This window comes from Oncorhynchus kisutch, linkage group LG18, assembly GCF_002021735.2.
Source record: "Oncorhynchus kisutch isolate 150728-3 linkage group LG18, Okis_V2, whole genome shotgun sequence".
Lineage (NCBI taxonomy): Eukaryota > Metazoa > Chordata > Actinopteri > Salmoniformes > Salmonidae > Oncorhynchus > Oncorhynchus kisutch.
In genome coordinates, this window is record NC_034191.2 from 69356405 (window position 1) to 69378642 (window position 22238).

The window sequence follows — 22238 nt, forward strand, 5'->3', positions numbered from 1 at the left end:
ACAATGTATACGAAATGCTTCAGTCTGGTTTTAGACCCCATCATAGCACTGAGACGGCACTTGTGAAGGTGGTAAATGACATTTTAATGGCATCGGACCGAGGCTCTGCATCTGTCCTCGTGCTCCTAGACCTTAGTGCTGCTTTTGATACCATCGATCACCACATTCTTTTGGAGAGATTGGAAACCCAAATTGGTCTACACGGACATGTTCTGGCCTGGTTTAGATCTTATCTGTCGGAAAGATATCAGTTTGTCTCTGTGAATGGTTTGTCCTCTGACAAATCAACTGTAAATTTCAGTGTTCCTCAAGGTTCCGTTTTAGGACCACTATTGTTTTCACTATATATTTTACCTCTTGGGGATGTTATTCGAAAACATAATGTAAACTTTCACTGCTATGCGGATGACACACAGCTGTACATTTCAATGAAACATGGTGAAGCCCCAAAATTGCCCTCGCTAGAAGCATGTGTTTCAGACATAAGGAAGTGGATGGCTGCAAACTTTCTACTATTAAACTCGGACAAAACAGAGATGCTTGTTCTAGGTCCCAAGAAACAAAGAGAACTTCTGTTGAATCTGACAATTAATCTTAATGGTTGTACAGTCGTCTCAAATAAAACTGTGAAGGACCTCGGCGTTACTCTGGACCCTGATCTCTCTTTTGAAGAACATATCAAGACCATTTTGAGGACAGCTTTTTTCCATCTACGTAACATTGCAAAAATCAGAAACTTTCTGTCCAAACATGATGCAGAAGAATTAATCCATGCTTTTGTCACTTCTAGGTTAGACTACTGCAATGCTCTATTTTCCGGCTACCCGGATAAAGCACTAAATAAACTTCAGTTAGTGCTAAATACGGCTGCTAGAATCCTGACTAGAACCAAAAAATTTGATCATATTACTCCAGTGCTAGCCTCTCTACACTGGCTTCCTGTCAAAGCAAGGGCTGATTTCAAGGTTTTACTGCTAACCTACAAAGCATTACATGGGCTTGCTCCTACCTATCTCTCTGATTTGGTCCTGCCATACATACCTACACGTACGCTACGGTCACAAGACGCAGGCCTCCTAATTGTCCCTAGAATTTCTAAGCAAACAGCTGGAGGCAGGGCTTTCTCCTATAGAGCTCCATTTTTATGGAACGGTCTGCCTACCCATGTCAGAGACGCAAACTCGGTCTCAACCTTTAAGTCTTTACTGAAGACTCATCTCTTCAGTGGGTCATATGATTGAGTGTAGTCTGGCCCAGGAGTGGGAAGGTGAACGGAAAGGCTCTGGAGCAACGAACCGCCCTTGCTGTCTCTGCCTGGCCGGTTCCCCTCTTTCCACTGGGATTCTCTGCCTCTAACCCTATTACAGGGGCTGAGTCACTGGCTTGCTGGGGCTCTCTCATGCCGTCCCTGGAGGGGGTGCGTCACCTGAGTGGGTTGATTCACTGTTGTGGTCATCCTGTCTGGGTTGGCGCCCCCCCCTTGGGTTGTGCCGTGGCGGAGATCTTTGTGGGCTATACTCAGCCTTGTCTCAGGATGGTAAGTTGGTGGTTGAAGATATCCCCCTAGTGGTGTGGGGGCTGTGCTTTGGCAAAGTGGGTGGGGTTATATCCTTCCTGTTTGGCCCTGCCCAGGGGTGTCCTCAGATGGGGCCACAGTGTCTCCTGACCCCTCCTGTCTCAGCCTCCAGTATTTATGCTGCAGTAGTTTATGTGTCGGGGGGGTGGGGTCAGTTTGTTATATCTGGAGTACTTCTCCTGTCCTATTCGGGTGTCCTGTGTGAATCTAAGTGTGCGTTCTCTAATTCTCTCCTTCTCTCTTTCTTTCTCTCTCTCGGAGGACCTGAGCCCTAGGACCATGCCCCAGGACTACCTGACATGATGACTCCTTGCTGTCCCCAGTCCACCTGGCCATGCTGCTGTTCCAGTTTCAACTGACCTGAGCCCTAGGACCATGCCCCTGGACTACCTGACATGATGACTCCTTGCTGTCCCCAGTCCACCTGACCATGCTGCTGCTCCAGTTTCAACTTCCACCTGACTGTGCTGCTGCTCCAGTTTCAACTGTTCTGCCTTATTATTATTCGACCATGCTGGTCATTTATGAACATTTGAACATCTTGGCCATGTTCTGTTATAATCTCCACCCGGCACAGCCAGAAGAGGACTGGCCACCCCACATAGCCTGGTTCCTCTCTAGGTTTCTTCCTAGGTTTTGGCCTTTCTAGGGAGTTTTTCCTAGCCACCGTGCTTCTACACCTGCATTGCTTGCTGTTTGGGGTTTTAGGCTGGGTTTCTGTACAGCACTTTGAGATATCAGCTGATGTACGAAGGGCTATAAATAAATTTGATTTGATTTTGATTTGACAGGTGTCTTTTATACAGGTAACGAGTTCAAACAGGTGCAGTTAATACAGGTAATGAGTGGAGAACAGGAGGGCTTCTTAAAGAAAAACTAACAGGTCTGTGCGAGCCAGAATTCTTACTGGTTGGTAGGTGATCAAATACTTATGTCATGCAATAAAATGCAAATTAATTACTTAAAAATCATACAATGTGATTTTCTGGATTTTTGTTTTAGATTCCGTCTCTCACAGTTGAAGTGTACCTATGATAAAAATGACAGACCTCTACATGCTTTGTAAGTAGGAAAACCTGCAAAATCGGCAGTGTATCAAATACTTGTTCTCCCCACTGGATATATATGTGTGTGTGTGTGTGTGTGTGTGTGTGTGTGTGTGTATGTGTGTGTGTGTAGAGCGGAGACCAGGTTGGACAGTATAGACGGGACTCCATGCTTAGCAATGATCTCCAGGGGTCAAGGTCAGAGGTCAAAGTCAGTATAAGTTCCAGTAAGGCCACAGCAGGGTCGGTCACTCAGCATAGTCTGTCTCCGCTGTCGCCTTGGCAACTGTTGTGGCCACCTTGGTAACTGTTGCCAAGCGCCCCGTAGCCAGGTGGGCTGAGGGCCGGGGCAGTGGGAGGGGCTAGATGCTGGGCCGTTGGCGGGTGGTATCGTAGGATCGACACACCTGTGACTGAGACACCACCCCATGTTCCTCCTGGGAGAAGGCATAGCCATCTATAGAGAGAGAAGAAGAGGGACAGGTACAGTGAGTACACCACTGTATGTTTACCTACCTACATAGAAGTAAATCCGAGGCTGGGACAAGGATAGGGATACTCACGAGACACGTTGCTCTGCTGCACAGAGTTTTTGCGGCCCACGTTGGAGGGTGTTTTCCTAAAGACCCGGGTCAACAGGTGGGCACGCTCGTTCAGACTGGAGGAGAAGAGACGGACAGGTAAGTCAACCAATCACAGCCACCGATTGACAGGTTACAGGGAAAATCTCTATATCTCTATGACAGGTTAACACAACAGGTGGAAGTACTACTCCGAGGGATAACCAGTCGTACAACTGTGGATCACCTTTTAGTCAGGGCAATTTCTATGGCAATGAATCCTTCAGAACTAACCTGCTCTGTAGCAGGCTAACTCGGGGCTAACTCCATTTATCCTGAATGAAGTGTCTGAGCCTTGAGTTGAGGACCAAAGTAAATCAGATTCCCTCCCTCTTACAAAGATTGCAACATTATCCCCATCATTTCAGGAAGAAGACTGATTCAATATTTTATTAATCAAAAAAGGTATTGTTGTGTTTAATTTTTAAATTTTTTATATTTTAATATTTTTATTACCAAAGTAATAAAATAAAGCCTATTTCACACCATAGCCTGCAGAGTTTGAAAGATAACTTTTCAGCACAAATGAACATGTGGCACCGACTCGCCCATGGATTGATGTTTCAGTACTGTCTCAATGAAGAGTTTGGCGTTTGACTAGCCATGTGCGACATGTAGCAGGCTTGCAACTGCGCGTACGCTTTGATTACACTGACAGCATCATTGCATTTTGGTACTCCAGAATTACATTCATTTCCAATGAAAATGCTGCGTTTGCCTTGCAGTTGCAGTGCGTTCGGTGTGGTGCATAGCATACATTGGATTTATGGAACATACGTGTCAAACTGTATGCGTTAAAGGCTTGACAGAAATGGTAGCAGAAGGTGAATGTTGAACTTTTGTTGCATACATATCCAGATGATACTGCAAACTATTTTGCGCAAGGACGTTGTCGGTGTGTTTGAAGCACTAGAGTTAGCGGCAGGCGGTCGATCAATATCCACCGTCATAGTATGGTTGAAGCCTGAGCTGGTATGTGAAGCTAACTGAAGCTGGCTGGCTTTAGAAAATCCTGAGTAGATCTAGCTTGCTTCGTAGTATAGTCTTTGATTGTGACCGAACACTGAAGCTTAGCTTGAGTGTCACTGGCCTGCTATACTACAGATGAAACGTTTTCAGAGCGTGAGACGATTCATTTGAAATTGATCCTGGGAGGAAGCAGCGCCGCTGGGTTAGAGGCTCGCGTCGCTCAGAGTAAAATTACACTCTAGGTTCTGGTCAAATTACGACACACAGCTCAACAGCTCAACCCCCGAGAACACTTGATAAAGTGACTCGCGCTCTGCTCATGCAGTCCAGAAGTTACAACGCCCATATCATCATGTCTGTGCTATCATGCCAACTCCTTGTCACTCATTCTCAGGCCAATGACTTGACAATAACAACCTTTTGCATTGGCAAGAGCACAAACAGATCTGGGACCAGGCTATGATTTCCTTCCCTTTATGAACACATATAGGTGAAAACAATGGATAGTCCACCCTATTGCTTACACCTTGAAGACCTGCAGATCTGAGGTCAATGGATAGTCCACCCTATTGCTTACACCTTGAAGACCTGCAGATCTGAGGTCAATGGATAGTCCACCCTATTGCTTACACCTTGAAGACCTGCAGATCTGAGGTCAATGGATAGTCCACCCTATTGCTTACACCTTGAAGACCTGCAGATCTGCGGTCTTGAAGGAAAGGAACAAGGAAGTGAGAAGATATCATTTTGTACTATTAGGACATGGCATAGGCACCTGTCTTTCCCACTAACATGGACTTTGCTGATAAAGGAAAGGAGGGAAAATGTACAACTGTGATGTGTTTGTTGTCTACAGATATATTGCACTAGTTGTAAGTCTCTCTGGATAAGAGTGTCTGCTAAATGACTAAAATGTCCATGTAAATAGCCGAGTCCTTTTAGCATTATAGAAGTCAAGCACTGCCTAGACCTTACCCCAAGACAAGACAACTTCTTGATGTGACTACCAGAGCCAGACCTGGTAGGGTAGGGGCTAGGGGGCTGGGCATATGTCTTGGCTGGTACTGAAGAGCAGATTGACATTCAGTTAATCCAATCCCATCTCATTATATGACTGCAGGGCAAACAGACAGCCATGTTAAGCCCCCCGCCCCCATTCCTCCTGCTCTCTCTCCAGAGGAAGACTACACCCTCTGTTTTCCAGGACAAACACCATCATCCCTCCTCTAAACATTCACGCTCACATGCAAACACGTACAAATTCACACAGACAGACACGCATACATCCCCCAGCCTTCCTCTCTCTCAATCCTCCTCCTCACTAATGGCAACGCTAAACATTCTGTTAACAGTATCCAAACAGAACAGAATGTTTCCCAGATTGTCTGATTCCGCTGTGGAACACGGTAGGTTACTTCTCTAGATCAGGCAGCCAATGAGGCATTAAATCACATGAGGGGTTTCCCTGGCACTGGGGCAGGGGCCCTGATCCGATCCACAGAGTGTGTGGACCCGGGCCAGCCTCCCCAAGGTTACACTTCTGAGCAAGCAGCAGGGACCTATTCTTTATGGTACCACAGGGAACTTAGACCTGGTGTGTTTGGCAAAGCCTGAAAAAACGTTCTGAAGTTTTGCAACCGTATCATTCGCCAAAGAAAATTAGGTCTGCTAAATGGATGACAAGGTGAATGAATTGATAGACTAAAAAATAAATATATAAATAGGACATCTGTAAAGTCATGCCTGAATCCGTCGCACGTCACCCCTGTAGTGTCGCTGTCTGAAAGGGGAGTGAGACTCCAAACAGTCCAAGAACGCTCCACATCTAATTACTTCCCCAGAGAAACTTTGGTCCTCTACCTTTCCCATCCTCATCCCAATCCTCTCCTGTTATGAAATACAAATACAGATGTGTGCGTTTCTCCTCAGTGCCTCTCACACTCCTCAATGCTTTCCATGGTCGTCGCTGGGGGTTCCTACCCATGTCTGGGAGAAGGTTCAGCCCAGGCCAAGGGCCTCACCTCCAGGCTAGGGAAGGCTGTGTGCACCCATCCATCCAAAAACAACACCCTGCCTCCCCTCCCTGTCCCCAAGCACCTCTGTCCGAGACAGTTCTCTGTTCTGGACTGTTGGCCTAGCTGTCTCACTGGATGATTGAGGACTATTGTTCCTGCCCAAAGCCCACCAAAGAGCCCCATCCACAGCCAATATCCCACACAACCGCCCCTCAAATGGCCAAACCTCAGTCTTCCATCTCCCACTCCATTCCTCAACCTAATATGGCCAAATACCTCCGATGTTTTAAAGCCCCTTCTAACATGATCAACCCTGAATGGTTCTACTCCTTATCTTATGATAGATACACTGACTACAACCCACGATACAAAACAAACACACACACACAAACGGCTAACTCTAACACACAACCTCAGAGGCTACAGCACACTCAGTCCTTACAGCAGCGCAAACCTGTCCACTTCCTGACTCGACACAATCAGATGGAGAGATAGGAAAAAGAAGATGGGGAAGGAAAAGAAAGAGACAGTATGAAACATGAGTGCTGAGGTGGGTGAGTGAGTGAGAGTAGGATGCAGTGAGAGAGACGGGGGAGGAGTCTTGCAGAGCGGAGCAGGAGCAGACACACCGGTCAGAGTTCACACAGTGAGCCAGGTCAAACCAAGCCAAGGTGCTACCTGTGTCTGTCTGTGCCCTGAGCTCTGGGGCTAGGGGACCTCAGGGTTGGCTTTGGCCCTGTGGATGGGTCAACCATGTTACCAACAGGTTAGCTGGCCATGGTTACATCACTCTCATATATGGTACACGCTAGACATTAAAACACTGGCACATCAATCTAAATAAACACATCAATCTTACAGACTTTGTAACAAAACCTTTAAAAATGGGGGGACCCCTCAGTCCAAGGAATTATCATTACCTCACATGGATATGCTATGAAAATGACATTAACGATGTCGCAGTAAGTTCAGTAAAGCCCCCCCCCAAACTGTGATCCCTTGATGCAGTGTGTGTGTGTGTGTGAGTCTGACCTGCGCCCGCTGGCGTCTCGGAGCACGGCAGCCCCCGGGTCTACAGCCCTGGCCTCCAGCTCCTGAACCTCTTCCAGAAGAGACTTCTTCACAGTGCGACGACCCCTACAACACATTCACAGGATTATGTTGCTCGTCAGGATTTCACAGGTTTTTTGGGGTGATATCTGCGGGCAAAAATGCTTGATTTCTTTGGCATCGCAAATTGCTAACTTTTTCTGGCAGGGAAATATTTGCTGATGTGTGGCTTGACTGAACCATTGTATGTGGTAAAAGTGTGGTGATTGGTTAAAATTGCGAGCCCACTTTTTATAGTGTGGTGTTCAGACAGTTTTATGCAGTAATTTGACCGTTTTATGCGGTAATAGTGTGATGATTGGTCAAATTTGCAAGCCCTAGCATAATATGCGGGAATGGTTGATTTTGCAATCGCAGAAATCTTGGTACAATAGGATAGTAGTACAGTAGTACAGTGTATGTGTTCATATTGAAATGTGAAAAACACTGCTGTTCATATGATGTATGCATTGATTTAAGAGGTATTTATGCAGTGTGAGTGTGTTACTCACGCGTTCCAGGCAAAGTCTTTGAGTAGACAGGCTGCTGGCACCAGGACCAGCCCCAGCCAGAAGTGCCAGCACTGCATCACTCTGCTAGCCTACAACACAACGTCAACACAACGTCAACACAACACTCCAGGAACCCAGGAGAGAGACATAACACATTCCAGCCACGTCAAGAGAGACGTTAGACAGACACGCTCCACAGGGTCTCCACCCTCTTTTGTCCAGCTACAGACAGCTTCGTTAACCTCTAACCAGGAGTCTGTCTCCAGGGGTTAATCATCCTCTACACTACGGTCTCTCCGCCCCCCTCTACACTACGGTCTCTCCGCCCCCCTCTACACTACGGTCTCTCCGTCCCCCTCTACACTACGGTCTCTCCGCCCCCCTCTACACTACGGTCTCTCCGTCCCCCTCTACACTACGGTCTCTCCGTCCCCCTCTACACTACGGTCTCTCCGTCCCCCTCTACACTACGGTCTCTCCGTCCCCCTCTACACTACGGTCTCTCCGTCCCCCTCTACACTACGGTCTCTCCGTCTCTCCGTTCTCCTCTACGGTCTCTCCGTCCCCCTCTACACTACGGTCTCTCCGTCCCCCTCTACACTACGGTCTCTCCGTCCCCCTCTACACTACGGTCTCTCCGTCCCCCTCTACACTACGGTCTCTCCGTCCCCCTCTACACTACGGTCTCTCCGTCCCCCTCTACACTACGGTCTCTCCGTCCCCCTCTACGGTCTCTCCGTCCCCCTCTACGGTCTCTCCGTCCCCCTCTACACTACGGCCTCCGCCCCCCTCTACACTACGGTCTCTCCGTTCCCCTCTACACTACGGTCTCTCCGTTCCCCTCTATGGTCTCTCCGTCCCCCTCTACACTACGGCCTCTCCGCCCCCCTCTACACTACGGCCTCTCCGCCCCCCTCTACACTACGGCCTCTCCGCCCCCCTCTACACTACGGCCTCTCCGCCCCCCTCTACACTACGGCCTCTCCGCCCCCCTCTACACTACGGCCTCTCCGCCCCCCTCTACACTACGGCCTCTCCGCCCCCCTCTACACTACGGCCTCTCCGCCCCCCTCTACACTACGGCCTCTCCGCCCCCCTCTACACTACGGCCTCTCCGCCCCCCTCTACACTACGGCCTCTCCGCCCCCCTCTACACTACGGCCTCTCCGCCCCCCTCTACACTACGGCCTCTCCGCCCCCCTCTACACTACGGTCTCTCCGTCCCCCTCTACACTACGGTCTCTCCGTCCCCCTCTACACTACGGTCTCTCCGTCCCCCTCTACACTACGGTCTCTCCGTCCCCCTCTACACTACGGTCTCTCCGTCCCCCTCTACACTACGGTCTCTCCGTCCCCCTCTACACTACGGTCTCTCCGCCCCCCTCTCAATTAGCTGCACCTCCTTGTCTACCTCTCCATTCAGATTCCATCTGCATGTCTTTTTCTTTCTCTCTTGATGCGTCGGTCTCTTTTAGAGCGCTCTGAAGTCTCTCTCCCTGCCTGCTGTCCCCCCCTTTTCAAACTCTCTCTTTGTCTTTCTACGTGGTAGCCAGTTCTGCCACCATATGCCAAATGCCTGTAGCAGTTTGCTGAATATGCCCTGACATATTTCTGGTAACAAAGCCCATCTCTCTACTATACTAGCTACATTCATACAAGTGGACATTGACTGTGCTGTAGTCTATCCTGTACTGGCTAGCTACATTCATAGTAAGATTAGAGTGTTCCCTTAGTCCCTGTTATGAGACTGTAGTTCAGAGATGGTCAGAGGTAGATACTTTGGACCGGACACAGCTGACATTCCCAAGGGGATTCTCTGGACTGAATCGGAAAACCATTATGAGCCATTCCCAATGACAGCTGGAAATACACCCAGAGAAGCTCAGACTACACACACACAGTTTGACAAACACCCACAGACAACTGGACAGACTGTCATCTCAGACAAACACCTCCACAAACACACCAAAAACACACATTCTTTGTCAAAAACCCCACACGCACAAATACGGTCTCAAACAAACACACACAAACATAACTCAAAACACAATTATTTGAAGCGTAAACACAAAGCACTCAATGAATAGCCCAGTATTCATCCCCTATGGGCAGATGAATGTAGAGATACAGGGAACGAGAAAGGGTGAGAGAGCAGGGGGAAGTGAGGAGGAGAAAAGAGGTGATGGGGTTGTCTGAGCGGGCTGATGGAGGGATTGGAGACGGGGAGCGAGGAGGGGTGAGTGTCTCCCCCAGTTCCCCAGTTGGACGGAGCAGCTGCAGGGTTTATTCACATTCCTCATTTCTGACACAAATTGAATTAATGGTCTGAAAGAGTCGGAGACTCCCTCCCCTAGTCTCCCTTCACATTGGGGTAGCACTGCACCCTGAACCTAGCCCCCTAAAAAACCCAACATGGGACCCTCAATCAGGGGGTCCCCCATATACACACACCCGTCCTCCTCCAGCCCTGCCCAGCTCGGCACACACGCTATAGTCAACACCTCCAGAGCAGGCCGTAAAAGCCTGGGGCTCGGGTGACCACGCAGCAGGTGCAGAGGGCCTGCAGAGTGGGCTGGAAGGGCATAAATCTCCCAGGAGCTCCAGCAGTGCTGACATGGAACACCCAGAAGGCCAGCCGCCCAGGCGCCGTGTGTGTGTGTGTGTGTGTGTGTGTGTGTGTGTGTGTGGGGGGGGGGGGGGTAATGGAGGGTTATTACCCCCCCACCATCAGAATGACTGACACATGTATGGGGAGTGGTGGTGGGTGGAAAGCATTAAGTCCATATTGAACACATCCACAGAACAGCCATGGTTTCTGGCCTATTAGGACATATTTACAGCCTGGTCTGAGGCTGGGTTTTTTGGGGCTGCCCGCACACCTCTGCAGCGCGCCTCAGCTTTCATAACCAACAGGACCCTGTAGACACGGCTTCCTTCACTACAGTCGTAAGTAGTAACTGAAGAGACAGCTTGAGCCATGAGAAGAATCAGAGGAGGAGGAGACTTGCCTGGCCCTGCATGTCAGGAGCGATGGGGATGGACGGCCAGAAAGCTGAGTAGACAGTGAAGAACAGCATCCAGAGAATCATACTGCCCCACACTGCCAAGTGGGAGAACTACAGGGAAGGAGAGGGGTGGGAGAGGAGGGAGGGAGTTGGTAGAGGAAGGAAACAGAGTGAGAAATATAGAGCGAGGTCACATAGTTAATGTACAAACACTGAATATAGACAACCTTGTCCCTGAGATTCCCCGCCTCCTCTTTCCCTCTGTCTCATTCTCTTTCCCTCCTTCCCCCTCTCCCTCTCTGTAAGGGGACACTGTGTGAATACCTATGGGACCCTGCTTCATTACCGGGGGGGTGTTGTGTGGACAGCTGAACGGACGGGGGGTGTCAACGCCCCCCTCACCCCCGTCCCTGGAGTGGGAATGCCCTGAGATGGCTGTAACACATGGCAAGGGGAGTGTGTGTGTGTGTGTGTGTGTGTGTGTGTGTGTAGGGGGCTGACCTCTATACACTAGTATACCCTACACTGTCACCTACCCCTATACCTGTACACAACAGTGTCAGCTGTCAACCAGTAGGCTACCAGTCATGTGGTACTATATGTCAACAGGGTACATAGAAGCAGTCTATAGGGCTAGTGAAGTGGGAGTGTGTAGAGGGGAAACAGACTCTTACCCTGGTCCATGCAGTGGTTTCCATACCAGCTTTTAAACACACTGTTACTACCACATACTGCAGAGAGAGAGAGAGAGAGAGAGAGAGAGAGAGAGAGAGAAAATGAGGAGAGAATGAGAGAGAGGAGAATGAGAGAGAGAGCACGAGAAGAGAGAGAGCACGAGAAGAGAGAACGAAGGAGAGTTTGTTCACAAATGACACCAGAGATAATAAACATCCATAATGATATACTGTAAACTTAACAATTCCTGTTAAAACCCTCAGAGTACCTGCTGCTCTCAGCCATCTAAACACAAACAAATAAGCAACAGACACACACACACCGTGCTAAATGTAAGGAACAGAGTGATGGAGAGAGAGGGAATAAGGTAGATGAGTAGAGCGATTGCTGAGGTAGACTAACTGCAGTCCCATGAGCACTTCATTACGGATTTAAAATGGCCAGAGTCGAGCATCTCTGTAGCAGGATCCAAAAAGTGTAATTGACACACACAACACACACATTTTATCAGACTGGGCATTACATTAGTGGGATGAGTCCATGTTAATGTTCAGACGAGACACAGTGTAGGGCATCTGCTTACCGTGTAAACCATGTTCCCCACAAACAGGTAGTCAGTACCATGACCGTTGTTGAAAGGACTGTCTGGGGAGAACACACACACACACAGAAATATTTACCACAAGATATTCAGTTAATGAAGAGTGTGTGTCTAGCAGGGGGGTGTAGGCACCACTACTTACCATGTTCTAGTACTTTGAGTGGAAACCAGAAGAGAATAATGGAATGGATCAGAGCATTTATACAGTGACCCCAAAACACCTGAGAGAGAGAGACAGAGACACACACAGAGAGACAGAGACACACACAGAGACACACAGAGAGACAGAGCGAGAGGATGGAGAGAGCGAGAGAGGGCAGTAGTAGTAAGTATAAACCAATGCCAAAACACACAGAGGCCACATCCAAAAACAGTGTTTCCCTCACAGTAATACAACTACCACTGTGTATTCACCATCGCTACCAACCAACTGCCCTGCTCCTGCGCACACACATTACACACACCTTCCACCCACTAACTGAATGACTTCCTTATTCTGGCCCTCTGAATCTCATTAGCATTGCCATGGAGACGGCCCGGACTCCCTGCCACCTTGTTTACCCGCTGGGGTTCCAAACAAACACCAGGCATCTCAAATCCATCCAGACATGACCCATCAAATACAGAGCATGACAATCATAGCTTCATTTCAGATGACGCCACACATGTGCATATAGGTCTACAAGTTATGTCTAATAATACGCTAATCGTGTATGTATTTTTTCATTCACAGTGTTCAAAATGGTTCCATATGCTTGTCCATGAATAATTGTACAGTATTTCAATGGAATTGTGTGTGTGTGTGTGTGTGTGTGTGTGTGTGTGTGTGTGTGTGTGTGTGTGTGTGTGTGTACCTTGGTGTTGAAGCCCTCAGCGTTCTGGGTGATCCTGTATAGCTGGGGGAAGCGTAGCATGTTCTGCTGACTGCATGGCCGGTCAAAGATCCCCAGAGTGAAGGGAGGCAGCGCTGTGAAGATCTGACACACACACACACACACACACACACACACACAGTCAAAACACCCAAACAAACACGACTGCCTTTCAGAGATTCAGACAGTGACTTGTGTAGATTGTGTGACTGAGAAAACACACAACACAATCAACAGGAATTCCACCAAACGTGGTGAGCCTGAGGGCTGCACACATTATCACTGAGACGTAGCGGCAGAGAGAGAGGAGAACAGACACTGCTGTGGCATGCAGATGGACCACAGATAACAGAACACAGCTCACACCGAGTGGAGGCATGGAAGGAGAGGGAGGGATGAAGGGAGGGAGGGAGAGAGAGAAGGGGAAAGGGTGTAGGAGAGAGAAACATATGGAGTACGAGGGAGAGTAAAAGGACAGAGATCCAGGGAAATGGACAGTATGAATAAAGTGGACACTCACCACGTTGTAGAGGCCGATACACCAGCGTTCAAACAGGATCTGTCCAGAGAAGCCGTTCACAAAGGCAAACCACAGCTGGACAAGAGAGGGATGACATAGGATGAGTGAACAAGGGTGGATGGAATGAAAGGCTTTATAGGGCTAGATAGAGGAGAACCATGTCAGACATTGATTTGTTTCATGGTGAAGTGGCCCTTATGCATAGATGACAGATCTAGGATCAGTCTCCACTACCCAATGCTAAAAGTTATCTACAAAGAGTAAAACACTGGAATCTGACTCTGGGTCAGGTGTTGAGGAGGAGTGTCCACCCATACAGAGAGACTGACTGATCAGAGTGTATGATGATATTCCTGGAGCACACAAACTCTGCTTTGTGGACAGAGACCGTCTATGACCCTTCACGTATAGAAATCTGCAGGCAGCCAATAATGTGTGATAAACAAACACACACCAGTGTGAGAGGGACCACGAGGTAGAGGGTTTTATGATGGTTTGCACCTGCTGGCATCCTTAATGTTAGACAGAAAGGGAGGCAAGAAGGGGGCACAGCTGACAGATACCCCTCAGGGCTTCCAAAATGTCTCTCACCCATTCTACACAGTGTAGGGGTGTGTGTGTGTGTACATCCAGTAAAGTGTGTGTGTGTGTGTGTGTGTGTGTGTGTACATCCAGTAAAGTGTGTGAGTGTGTGTATGTGTGTGTGTACATCCAGTAAAGTGTGTGTGTATGTGTGTGTGTGTGACAGAAAGCAGACACCAGAGGGGCACCTCATCCATCACTGTCAAACATTTCGACAAACAGCTGCAAAATGTCTCTGTTAATGTATGTGTCTGTGAGTGAGCGAGCGAGAGAGAGAATGACATCAAAATAGAAAAGGGGATTCGTCACTCACTAAATGAGTCCAGCTTCCTACTAATGTAAATCATATTTTATGTGTCTTCATCACCTGATTGGCTCTCTGGGTGGCATGCATAGGACCTGACCTATATAAGGGAGGGTGGGCGTGGTGAGGATGAGGGAGGGGTGTGTCTTACCTCTATAATGTAGAGCACCACATTCTTATAGAAACAGTAGAGGATACACTTAGTGACACGGTTATAACTCCACGCCCCATGGACCAGCAACAGCTTCTCTAGGTAGGAAAACTAGGACCAGTCAGAGGGGGAGGGGGAGAGAGAGATGGATACAGGGTGAGACAAAGAGATAAGCAGTACCCGAGGGGTAAAGACAGATAAACAGACAGATTCCTAGATTCCTCTGGCTCTCACATAATACTTCAACTGGCTCCTCCTCCATTCTCCCCACAGGGACACATGCTAACCATTAACATAGGAGTGCTAGCAGCTCACAAACAAGCTGTGGGCTGGAATCTGCTTTGTGTGTTACCTGTGCTATGGAGTAGTCAGAGGAGTTGGTGGCCTGCATGCCCTCGTTGCCACTGATGCCAACCCCCACATGGGCAGTCTGGATCATGCCCACGTCGTTGGCCCCGTCTCCTATGGCCAGAGTGATGGCCTTTACATGCTTCTTCACCATGTCCACGATCTCCGACTTCTGGAGGGGAGACACCCTGGAGAGGGAGACCATATTAGAGAGACATATTTACCTCAGATTACCCATATCTACTGGGTGAAATACCACAGTGTGACATCACAGCAGCAAGATGTGTGACCTGTTGCCACAAGAAAAGGGCAACCAGTGAAGAATGAATGCCATTGTAAATACAACCCATATTTATGTTAGTTTATTTTCCCTTTTGTACTTTAACCATTTGCACATCGTTACAACACTGTGTGTATATATATATATATATATATACACACAGTGTTGTAACGATGTGCAAATGGTTAAAGTACAAAAGGGAAAATAAACTAACATAAATATGGGTTGTATATATATATATGTGTGTGTTTTATATTTATATAAAATATAATATAATATACACACACACATACACACACAAATTACATTTGTACAAATTACATTTGTAATGTCTTTATTCTTTTGGAACTTCTGTGAGTGTTATGTAAATTTTTATTGTTTATTTCACTTTTGTATATTATCTACTTCACTTGCTTTGGCAACGTTAACATGTGCTTCCCATGCCAATAAAGACCCTTGAATTGAGACGAGGGACAGATCAGTTAGAAACCAGTTACACAACAACCTAAAAGACGTCTGGGAGACTGGAAACAACTATTCAACCAGGTGGGGAACAGACAGACAGAGACACACAGACAGACAGAGACACACACACACAGACAGAGACACACAGACAGAGAGAGAGAGAGCACATGAGATCAGATTACCAACAACATAAATTACAAATCGCATAAAGATTAGAATGATTGGAAATGGAAGAGGAAAAGAGTTGAAGAGAGAACAAAAGGAGATTTAAAGACAGCTGGCAGTTAAACAGACAGACTTCACACATAAACATGAGGTTTCTGTTCAGTGGTTTACATCAGGGAGCAGCAAATATAACCACAATGGCTTCTATTTAGTGCCAAATCCCAAGGTAAAAGTTGGCCTTAACCACAGACCTAGGATAAGATTTTACTGCCCCAGATCCTAACCTGAACCATTAAATAGATGGAAATATATCTGTTCCTGTGTCAGTGGTTTAGGGCACTGCTTCCCACTAATGTACTTGTGTAGCCATTCAGTCATTGTGGTAGCTGGTTGAGGGACCAGACCCCTGAGGGACTCCACCCTCTTAACCTGTAACCCTCAGCCTCTCTGTCTGTCTGTCTCCTAAACCGGCTCTGTCTACACAGACAATGAGATGAGGAGCCCAGGGTCTATGGTGAATTCACAGACATTGTGTGTGTGTGTGTGTGTGTGTGTGTGTGTGTGTGTGTGTGTGTGTGTGTGTGTGTAAGAGATAGTATGCCTTTTGAAAACATGGCTCCTGTTACTCTCTGCATGTCAGTTTTGTAGGCCTGTAGTCAGACCAGGACACACAGTAATTTCAAGACCCAACAGGGACCACTCTTTCTTGGGCAAGAGGAAGCAGGCCAGGCTGGGTACGGAGCAAAGCTCTACACCAGCATATAGCCTTTCAATGTATCGCTCTGACACACACACCTGCTGCAGGCCAGCGGGATGCCCACGGGTCATAAAGATGGTCTTTGTGTTCTGAGCAGAACCGTGGCCCGGTCAAGCTGAAACCACAGAGCTGGGTGGTCCGCTTAGTATTCTCTCTCTCACACACACACACACACACACACACACACACTCAGCGAGAGAATTGGCTGGAGAAGCTGATGTTGAAAGACGAGATGAGCCTCTGCTCTCTGAGGTGCGTGTCTGTCTGCGTGTCTGTCTGCGTGTCTGTCTGCGTGTCTGTCTGCGTGAGAGACAGATAGGACACAAGTAGAAATAGTGACTCAACAAAAAAAAATCCCTCAAAGCCCCCCCCCCACACACACAAAAAAGCGTTTGAGAATGGTGGCTCGGGGTACCTCAGGGTAGATGAAAGAGGCTAAATGGTCTTCATGGTGGAGTTGAAGAGTAAATGAGGAGTTTAAAGTGGTTGTTTAAACAAACAGAGTGTGAAGTCAGGAACCCAAGCATAGAGCCCTGCCTGAACCCACCACCCCTTACAAACAACACACACCCACACCAGGAGGAGAGGATCACAGTCACCTCTGCTATGAGTGGGCCGGGGGGGATCAGGAGGAAGAAAGAGAGGGATCTAGGACAGGGGAGTTAGGGGGGAGGGGGGGCTGGAGGCATTTGTAAGGCCTTGGAGACCCAAGTCCGGATATGGCTTTTATGCTACAGAGAGTCAATTACGTGTGTGTGTGTGTGTGTGTGTGTGTGTGTGTGTGTGTGTGTGTGTGTGTGTGTGTGTGTTTTAATAGTGGTAAGTGAGCCATGACTTGGACATTTCCATGCGGTGTATTACATTAACCTCTGAGCTGCATGCCAAGCTTTTAACATCTACAGTTATTTACGACTGTAACCCTGGGCAACCTGCAACCTTTAACCCTAACCCTCTGAGCTGCATGCCAAGCTTTTAACATCTACAGTTATTTACTACTGTAACCCTGGGCAACCTACAACCTTTAACCCTAACCCTCTGAGCTGCATGCCAAGCTTTTAACATCTACAGTTATTTACTACTGTAACCCTGGGTAACCTGCAACATCTACAGTTATTTACTACTGTAACCCTGGGCAACCTGCAACATCTACAGTTATTTACTACTGTAACCCTGGGCAACTTGGAGACCCAAGTCTCCAAGACCCAAGACCCAAGATCCAAGACCCAAGTCCGGATATGGCTTTTATGCTACAGAGAGTCAATTACGTGTGTGTGTGTGTGTGTGTGTGTGTGTGTGTGTGTGTGTTTTAATAGTGGTAAGTGAGCCATGACTTGGACATTTCCATGCGGTGTATTACATTAACCTCTGAGCTGCATGCCAAGCTTTTAACATCTACAGTTATTTACGACTGTAACCCTGGGCAACCTGCAACCTTTAACCCTAACCCTCTGAGCTGCATGCCAAGCTTTTAACATCTACAGTTATTTACGACTGTAACCCTGGGCAACCTGCAACCTTTAACCCTAACCCTCTGAGCTGCATGCCAAGCTTTTAACATCTACAGTTATTTACTACTGTAACCCTGGGCAACCTACAACCTTTAACCCTAACCCTCTGAGCTGCATGCCAAGCTTTTAACATCTACAGTTATTTACTACTGTAACCCTGGGTAACCTGCAACATCTACAGTTATTTACTACAGTAACCCTGGGCAACCTGCAACATCTACAGTTATTTACTACTGTAACCCTGGGCAACCTGCAACACCTACAGTTATTTACTACTGTAACCCTGGGCAACCTGCAACCTTTAACTCACAACCAGAACCTTTATAGGCAGCACATACACCAAGTACCAAGCACACCCTAACACACAGTCCTATACTCTGCATCTTCCCTGTGTGTGTGTCTGACCTGAAGCAGTTGCAGAACAGGATGTGTGTTTGCGAGTGTGCGTGCATTTCTTACCGGCAGCAGATGACGGCCTTGCAGGACAGGGCGAGGTCTAGGAAGGCTTGGCGGAGCTCGAAGGACAGGGCGTATTTTAGGGTCTGTCCATCAATGATCAGAGCCAACTCATTCTCCTTCCCCAGAGAGTCACCCAGAGATGTACAGTGGGCTGTCAGGGTGGCACGTGTAGCCTGGTGAGGGCAAGAGAAAGAGGGGGTGAAACTCAACACACACAGACTGTGATAGATATCTATCAATCTATACACACACACGTTTGAAGCAGAAAGAGATGTGAAGGTATACACTGGAAACACACACACACTCACATAAAACACACACAGTGCATGCGTGAGGTACTCGTGTTTGTTGGACCAGTCGGAGCAGAGTGTACAGGCCGTTTATGGGGCAGTAGTTTGGGGCAGGTTTATAATGGAGGAACAGGGACTGATAGAGAAAACAAACATCCCATAGACTCTAATGAGAACCATGTGGACAGGCAGGCACGCAACACACCACCACACAGCCCACACAGGAGAATACACACACACGTGGAATACAAGACTTAATCCACACGCAAACACACATTTAAAGGATATGCTTACATCCACATTTAAACTATAAATAGAAACACACTTTCACAATGTTCAATATAAATACAGATAGATGTACAATGAGCTCCGAATGTATTTGGACAGTGACACATTTGTTGTTTTGTCTCTGTACTCCAGTACTTTGGATTTGAAATGATACAATGACTATGAGGTTAAAGTGCAGACTGTCAGCTTTAATTTGAGGGTAATTTCCATCCATATCAGTGAAACATTTAGAAATTACACACATAGTCCCCCCCCCCCATTTTAGGGGACCAAAAGTATTGGGACAAATTGTATCATTTCAAATCCAAAGTGCTGGAGTACAGAACCAAAACATTAAAAAAAGAGTTTCACTGTCCCAACACTTTTGGAGCTCACTTTATTGTAGAAAAACAAAACTACAGTCCCAGGCATAAACATGAATACACTTCATGGGTACGAACCCACAGAGAAGACGAGGTTATTTCCAGTCCAATGACCCCAGCTCATCCCTGTGACCTGGACTGATTGAGATGACCCTCCTCTGTCAACTGACTAGTGTGTTGGGGGAAACTACACAGCCCTTCTGTCAACTGACTAGTGTGTGGGGGGAAACTACACAGAGCCCTTCTGTCAACTGACTAGTGTGTGGGGGGGAAACTACACAGCCCTCCTGTCAACTGACTAGTGTGTGGGGGGAAACTACACCGCCCTTCTGTCAACTGACTAGTGTGTGGGGGAAACTACACAGCCCTCCTGTCAACTGACTAGTGTGTGGGGGGAAACTACACAGCCCTTCTGTCAACTGACTAGTGTGTGGGGGGGAAACTACACAGCCCTCCTGTCAACTGACTAGTGTGTGGGGGGGAAACTACACAGCCCTCCTGTCAACTGACTAGTGTGTGGAGGAAACTACACAGCCCTCCTGTCAACTGACTAGTGTGTGTGGGGGAAACTACACAGCCCTCCTGTCAACTGACTAGTGTGTGGGGGGAAACTACACAGCCCTCCTGTCAACTGACTAGTGTGTGGGGGGAAACTACACAGCCCTCCTGTCAACTGACTAGTGTGTGGGGGGAAACTACACAGCCCTCCTGTCAACTGACTAGTGTGTGGGGGGAAACTACACAGCCCTCCTGTCAACTGACTAGTGTGTGGGGGGAAACTACACAGCCCTTCTGTCAACTGACTAGTGTGTGGGGGGAAACTACACAGCCCTCCTGTCAACTGACTAGTGTGTGGGGGGAAACTACACAGCCCTCCTGTCAACTGACTAGTGTGTGGGGGGAAACTACACAGCCCTCCTGTCAACTGACTAGTGTGTGGGGGGAAACTACACAGCCCTTCTGTCAACTGACTAGTGTGTGGGGGGAAACTACACAGCCCTCCTGTCAACTGACTAGTGTGTGGGGGGAAACTACACAGCCCTCCTGTCAACTGACTAGTGTGTGGGGGGAAACTACACAGCCCTCCTGTCAACTGACTAGTGTGTGGGGGGAAACTACACAGCCCTTCTGTCAACTGACTAGTGTGTGGGGGAAACTACACAGCCCTTCTGTCAACTGACTAGTGTGTGGGGGGGAAACTACACAGCCCTCCTGTCAACTGACTAGTGTGTGGGGGGAAACTACACAGCCCTCCTGTCAACTGACTAGTGTGTGGGGGGAAACTACACAGCCCTTCTGTCAACTGACTAGTGTGTGGGGAAAACTACACAGCAATCACACACACACTCCCTTTATTTCCCTCATACACACATTATCCCCCCCCCCCCCCCCCCCCCCCCCGCTGTCCATACAAAATGTACACACACAAACCGCATTCCCTCCGAAACTGATACAACAGCGGGCTGTCCCTCCTCTCTCTTGAAAAATCCCCTCTTGTTTTCTCAGCCTTTGGGCTGTGTGTTTTTCCTCTATCCCAGAATTCCTGTTTGCATTTACCTTCTCCCAAACAGGGGAGAGAAAACACAAACAGAATGAAAGGATTAAAGAAGATTACAGGTTGTCAGAGTTCTGCAAATCAAAGTATTTGCGTGTGTGTGACTGTTTGAGCTGGCGTGCGTGTGCGTGTATGTGTGTTTGTGTCAAGGGGCACAGTCACAATCCCCATCCATCTACCCTAGTGTAATATCCTCATTCTGGGAAGGAAAAAACAAACATTTCATTTTCTCAAAGCAATTAAGAAAATAAATGAACTAAACACTTTATTAGGTAAGCACAATGTTCTTATGATGTAGTTTGGTGTAGAGGGGCTGTCTGTCATTTTGTTATTAAAACTTCTTAGGGCCCCTTTTGTCTCAATTTCCGCCTGAATGGCGTGTCCAAAGTAAACTGCCTGTTGCTCAGGCCCTGAAGACAGGATGTGCATATAATTGGTACCATTGGAAAGAAAATACTTTGAAGTTTGTAGAAATGTTAAAATAATGTAGGAGAATATAACACAATAGATATGGTAGGAGAAAATCCAAAGACAAAACAACCAGAATTATTTTTTATTTTTTTGAGACCATCCTCTTAGAAATGCAGGGGAAAGGTTGTATTGTAAAATTCATATGGCTTCCACAGGGTGTCAGCAGTCTGTGTTCAAGGTTTCAGGCTTGTAACTTCAAAAACTAATAAGAAATATGAAAACAGTTTTTGTAAGAGGACAGTCTTGGAAATCTGTGTTTCTGCGCACCATGACGAAGTTGCGCACCTGCTAAAATCAGTTTCCTATTGAGCATACTTCTTTCCGAAATAAATATTATAGTTTGATTACATTTTAGGGTGTCTGAGGAGTAAATAGAAACGTATTTTGACTTGTTGAAACAAAGTTTAGGGGTAGATTTTCAGATTCCTTTCTCTGCAAGTTGAACGAGTGGATTATTCAAGTCGATGTCACCAACTAAACAGACTTTGTGGGATATAAAAAAGGATTTTAAATAACAAAACAACACTACATGTTATAGCTGGGATGCTTTGGATGACAAATCAGAGGAAGATTTTGAAAAAGTAAGTGAATATTTCATCATTATATGTGAATGTATGAAATCTGTGCCGGTGGAAAAATATTTTGATGTGAGGCGCCGTCCTCAAACAATCGCATGGCATGTTTTTACTGTAGTAGCTACTGTAAATCTGACAGTTCAGTTAGATTAACAAGAATTTAAGCTTTCAGCCAATA

The 22238-nt window shown here is 47.4% G+C and overlaps 1 protein-coding gene across 7 annotated transcripts in view; it reads right to left on the reverse strand.

Moving 5' to 3' along the window:
- Positions 1 to 2353: 2353 nt before the first annotated feature.
- The window catches only part of atp8a2 (ATPase phospholipid transporting 8A2), a 57550-nt gene continuing 37665 nt past the window's right edge, over positions 2354 to 22238 (reverse strand). For 4 of the 7 annotated variants that reach the window (XM_031796646.1, XM_031796645.1, XM_031796643.1 and 1 more), the window contains 13 exons: positions 18520 to 18692; positions 14890 to 15073; positions 14538 to 14648; positions 13501 to 13575; positions 12963 to 13085; positions 12251 to 12329; positions 12091 to 12152; positions 11507 to 11563; positions 10836 to 10943; positions 7828 to 7916; positions 7259 to 7363; positions 3186 to 3280; positions 2658 to 3079 (listed from right to left, as the gene is read on the reverse strand). In XM_031796646.1, coding sequence (XP_031652506.1) covers positions 2985 to 3079; positions 3186 to 3280; positions 7259 to 7363; positions 7828 to 7916; positions 10836 to 10943; positions 11507 to 11563; positions 12091 to 12152; positions 12251 to 12329; positions 12963 to 13085; positions 13501 to 13575; positions 14538 to 14648; positions 14890 to 15073; positions 18520 to 18692 — 1356 coding nt within the window. In that variant the 3' untranslated portion in view covers positions 2658 to 2984. The other 3 variants (XM_031796644.1, XR_004204040.1, XM_031796647.1) reach the window with 3 other exon arrangements.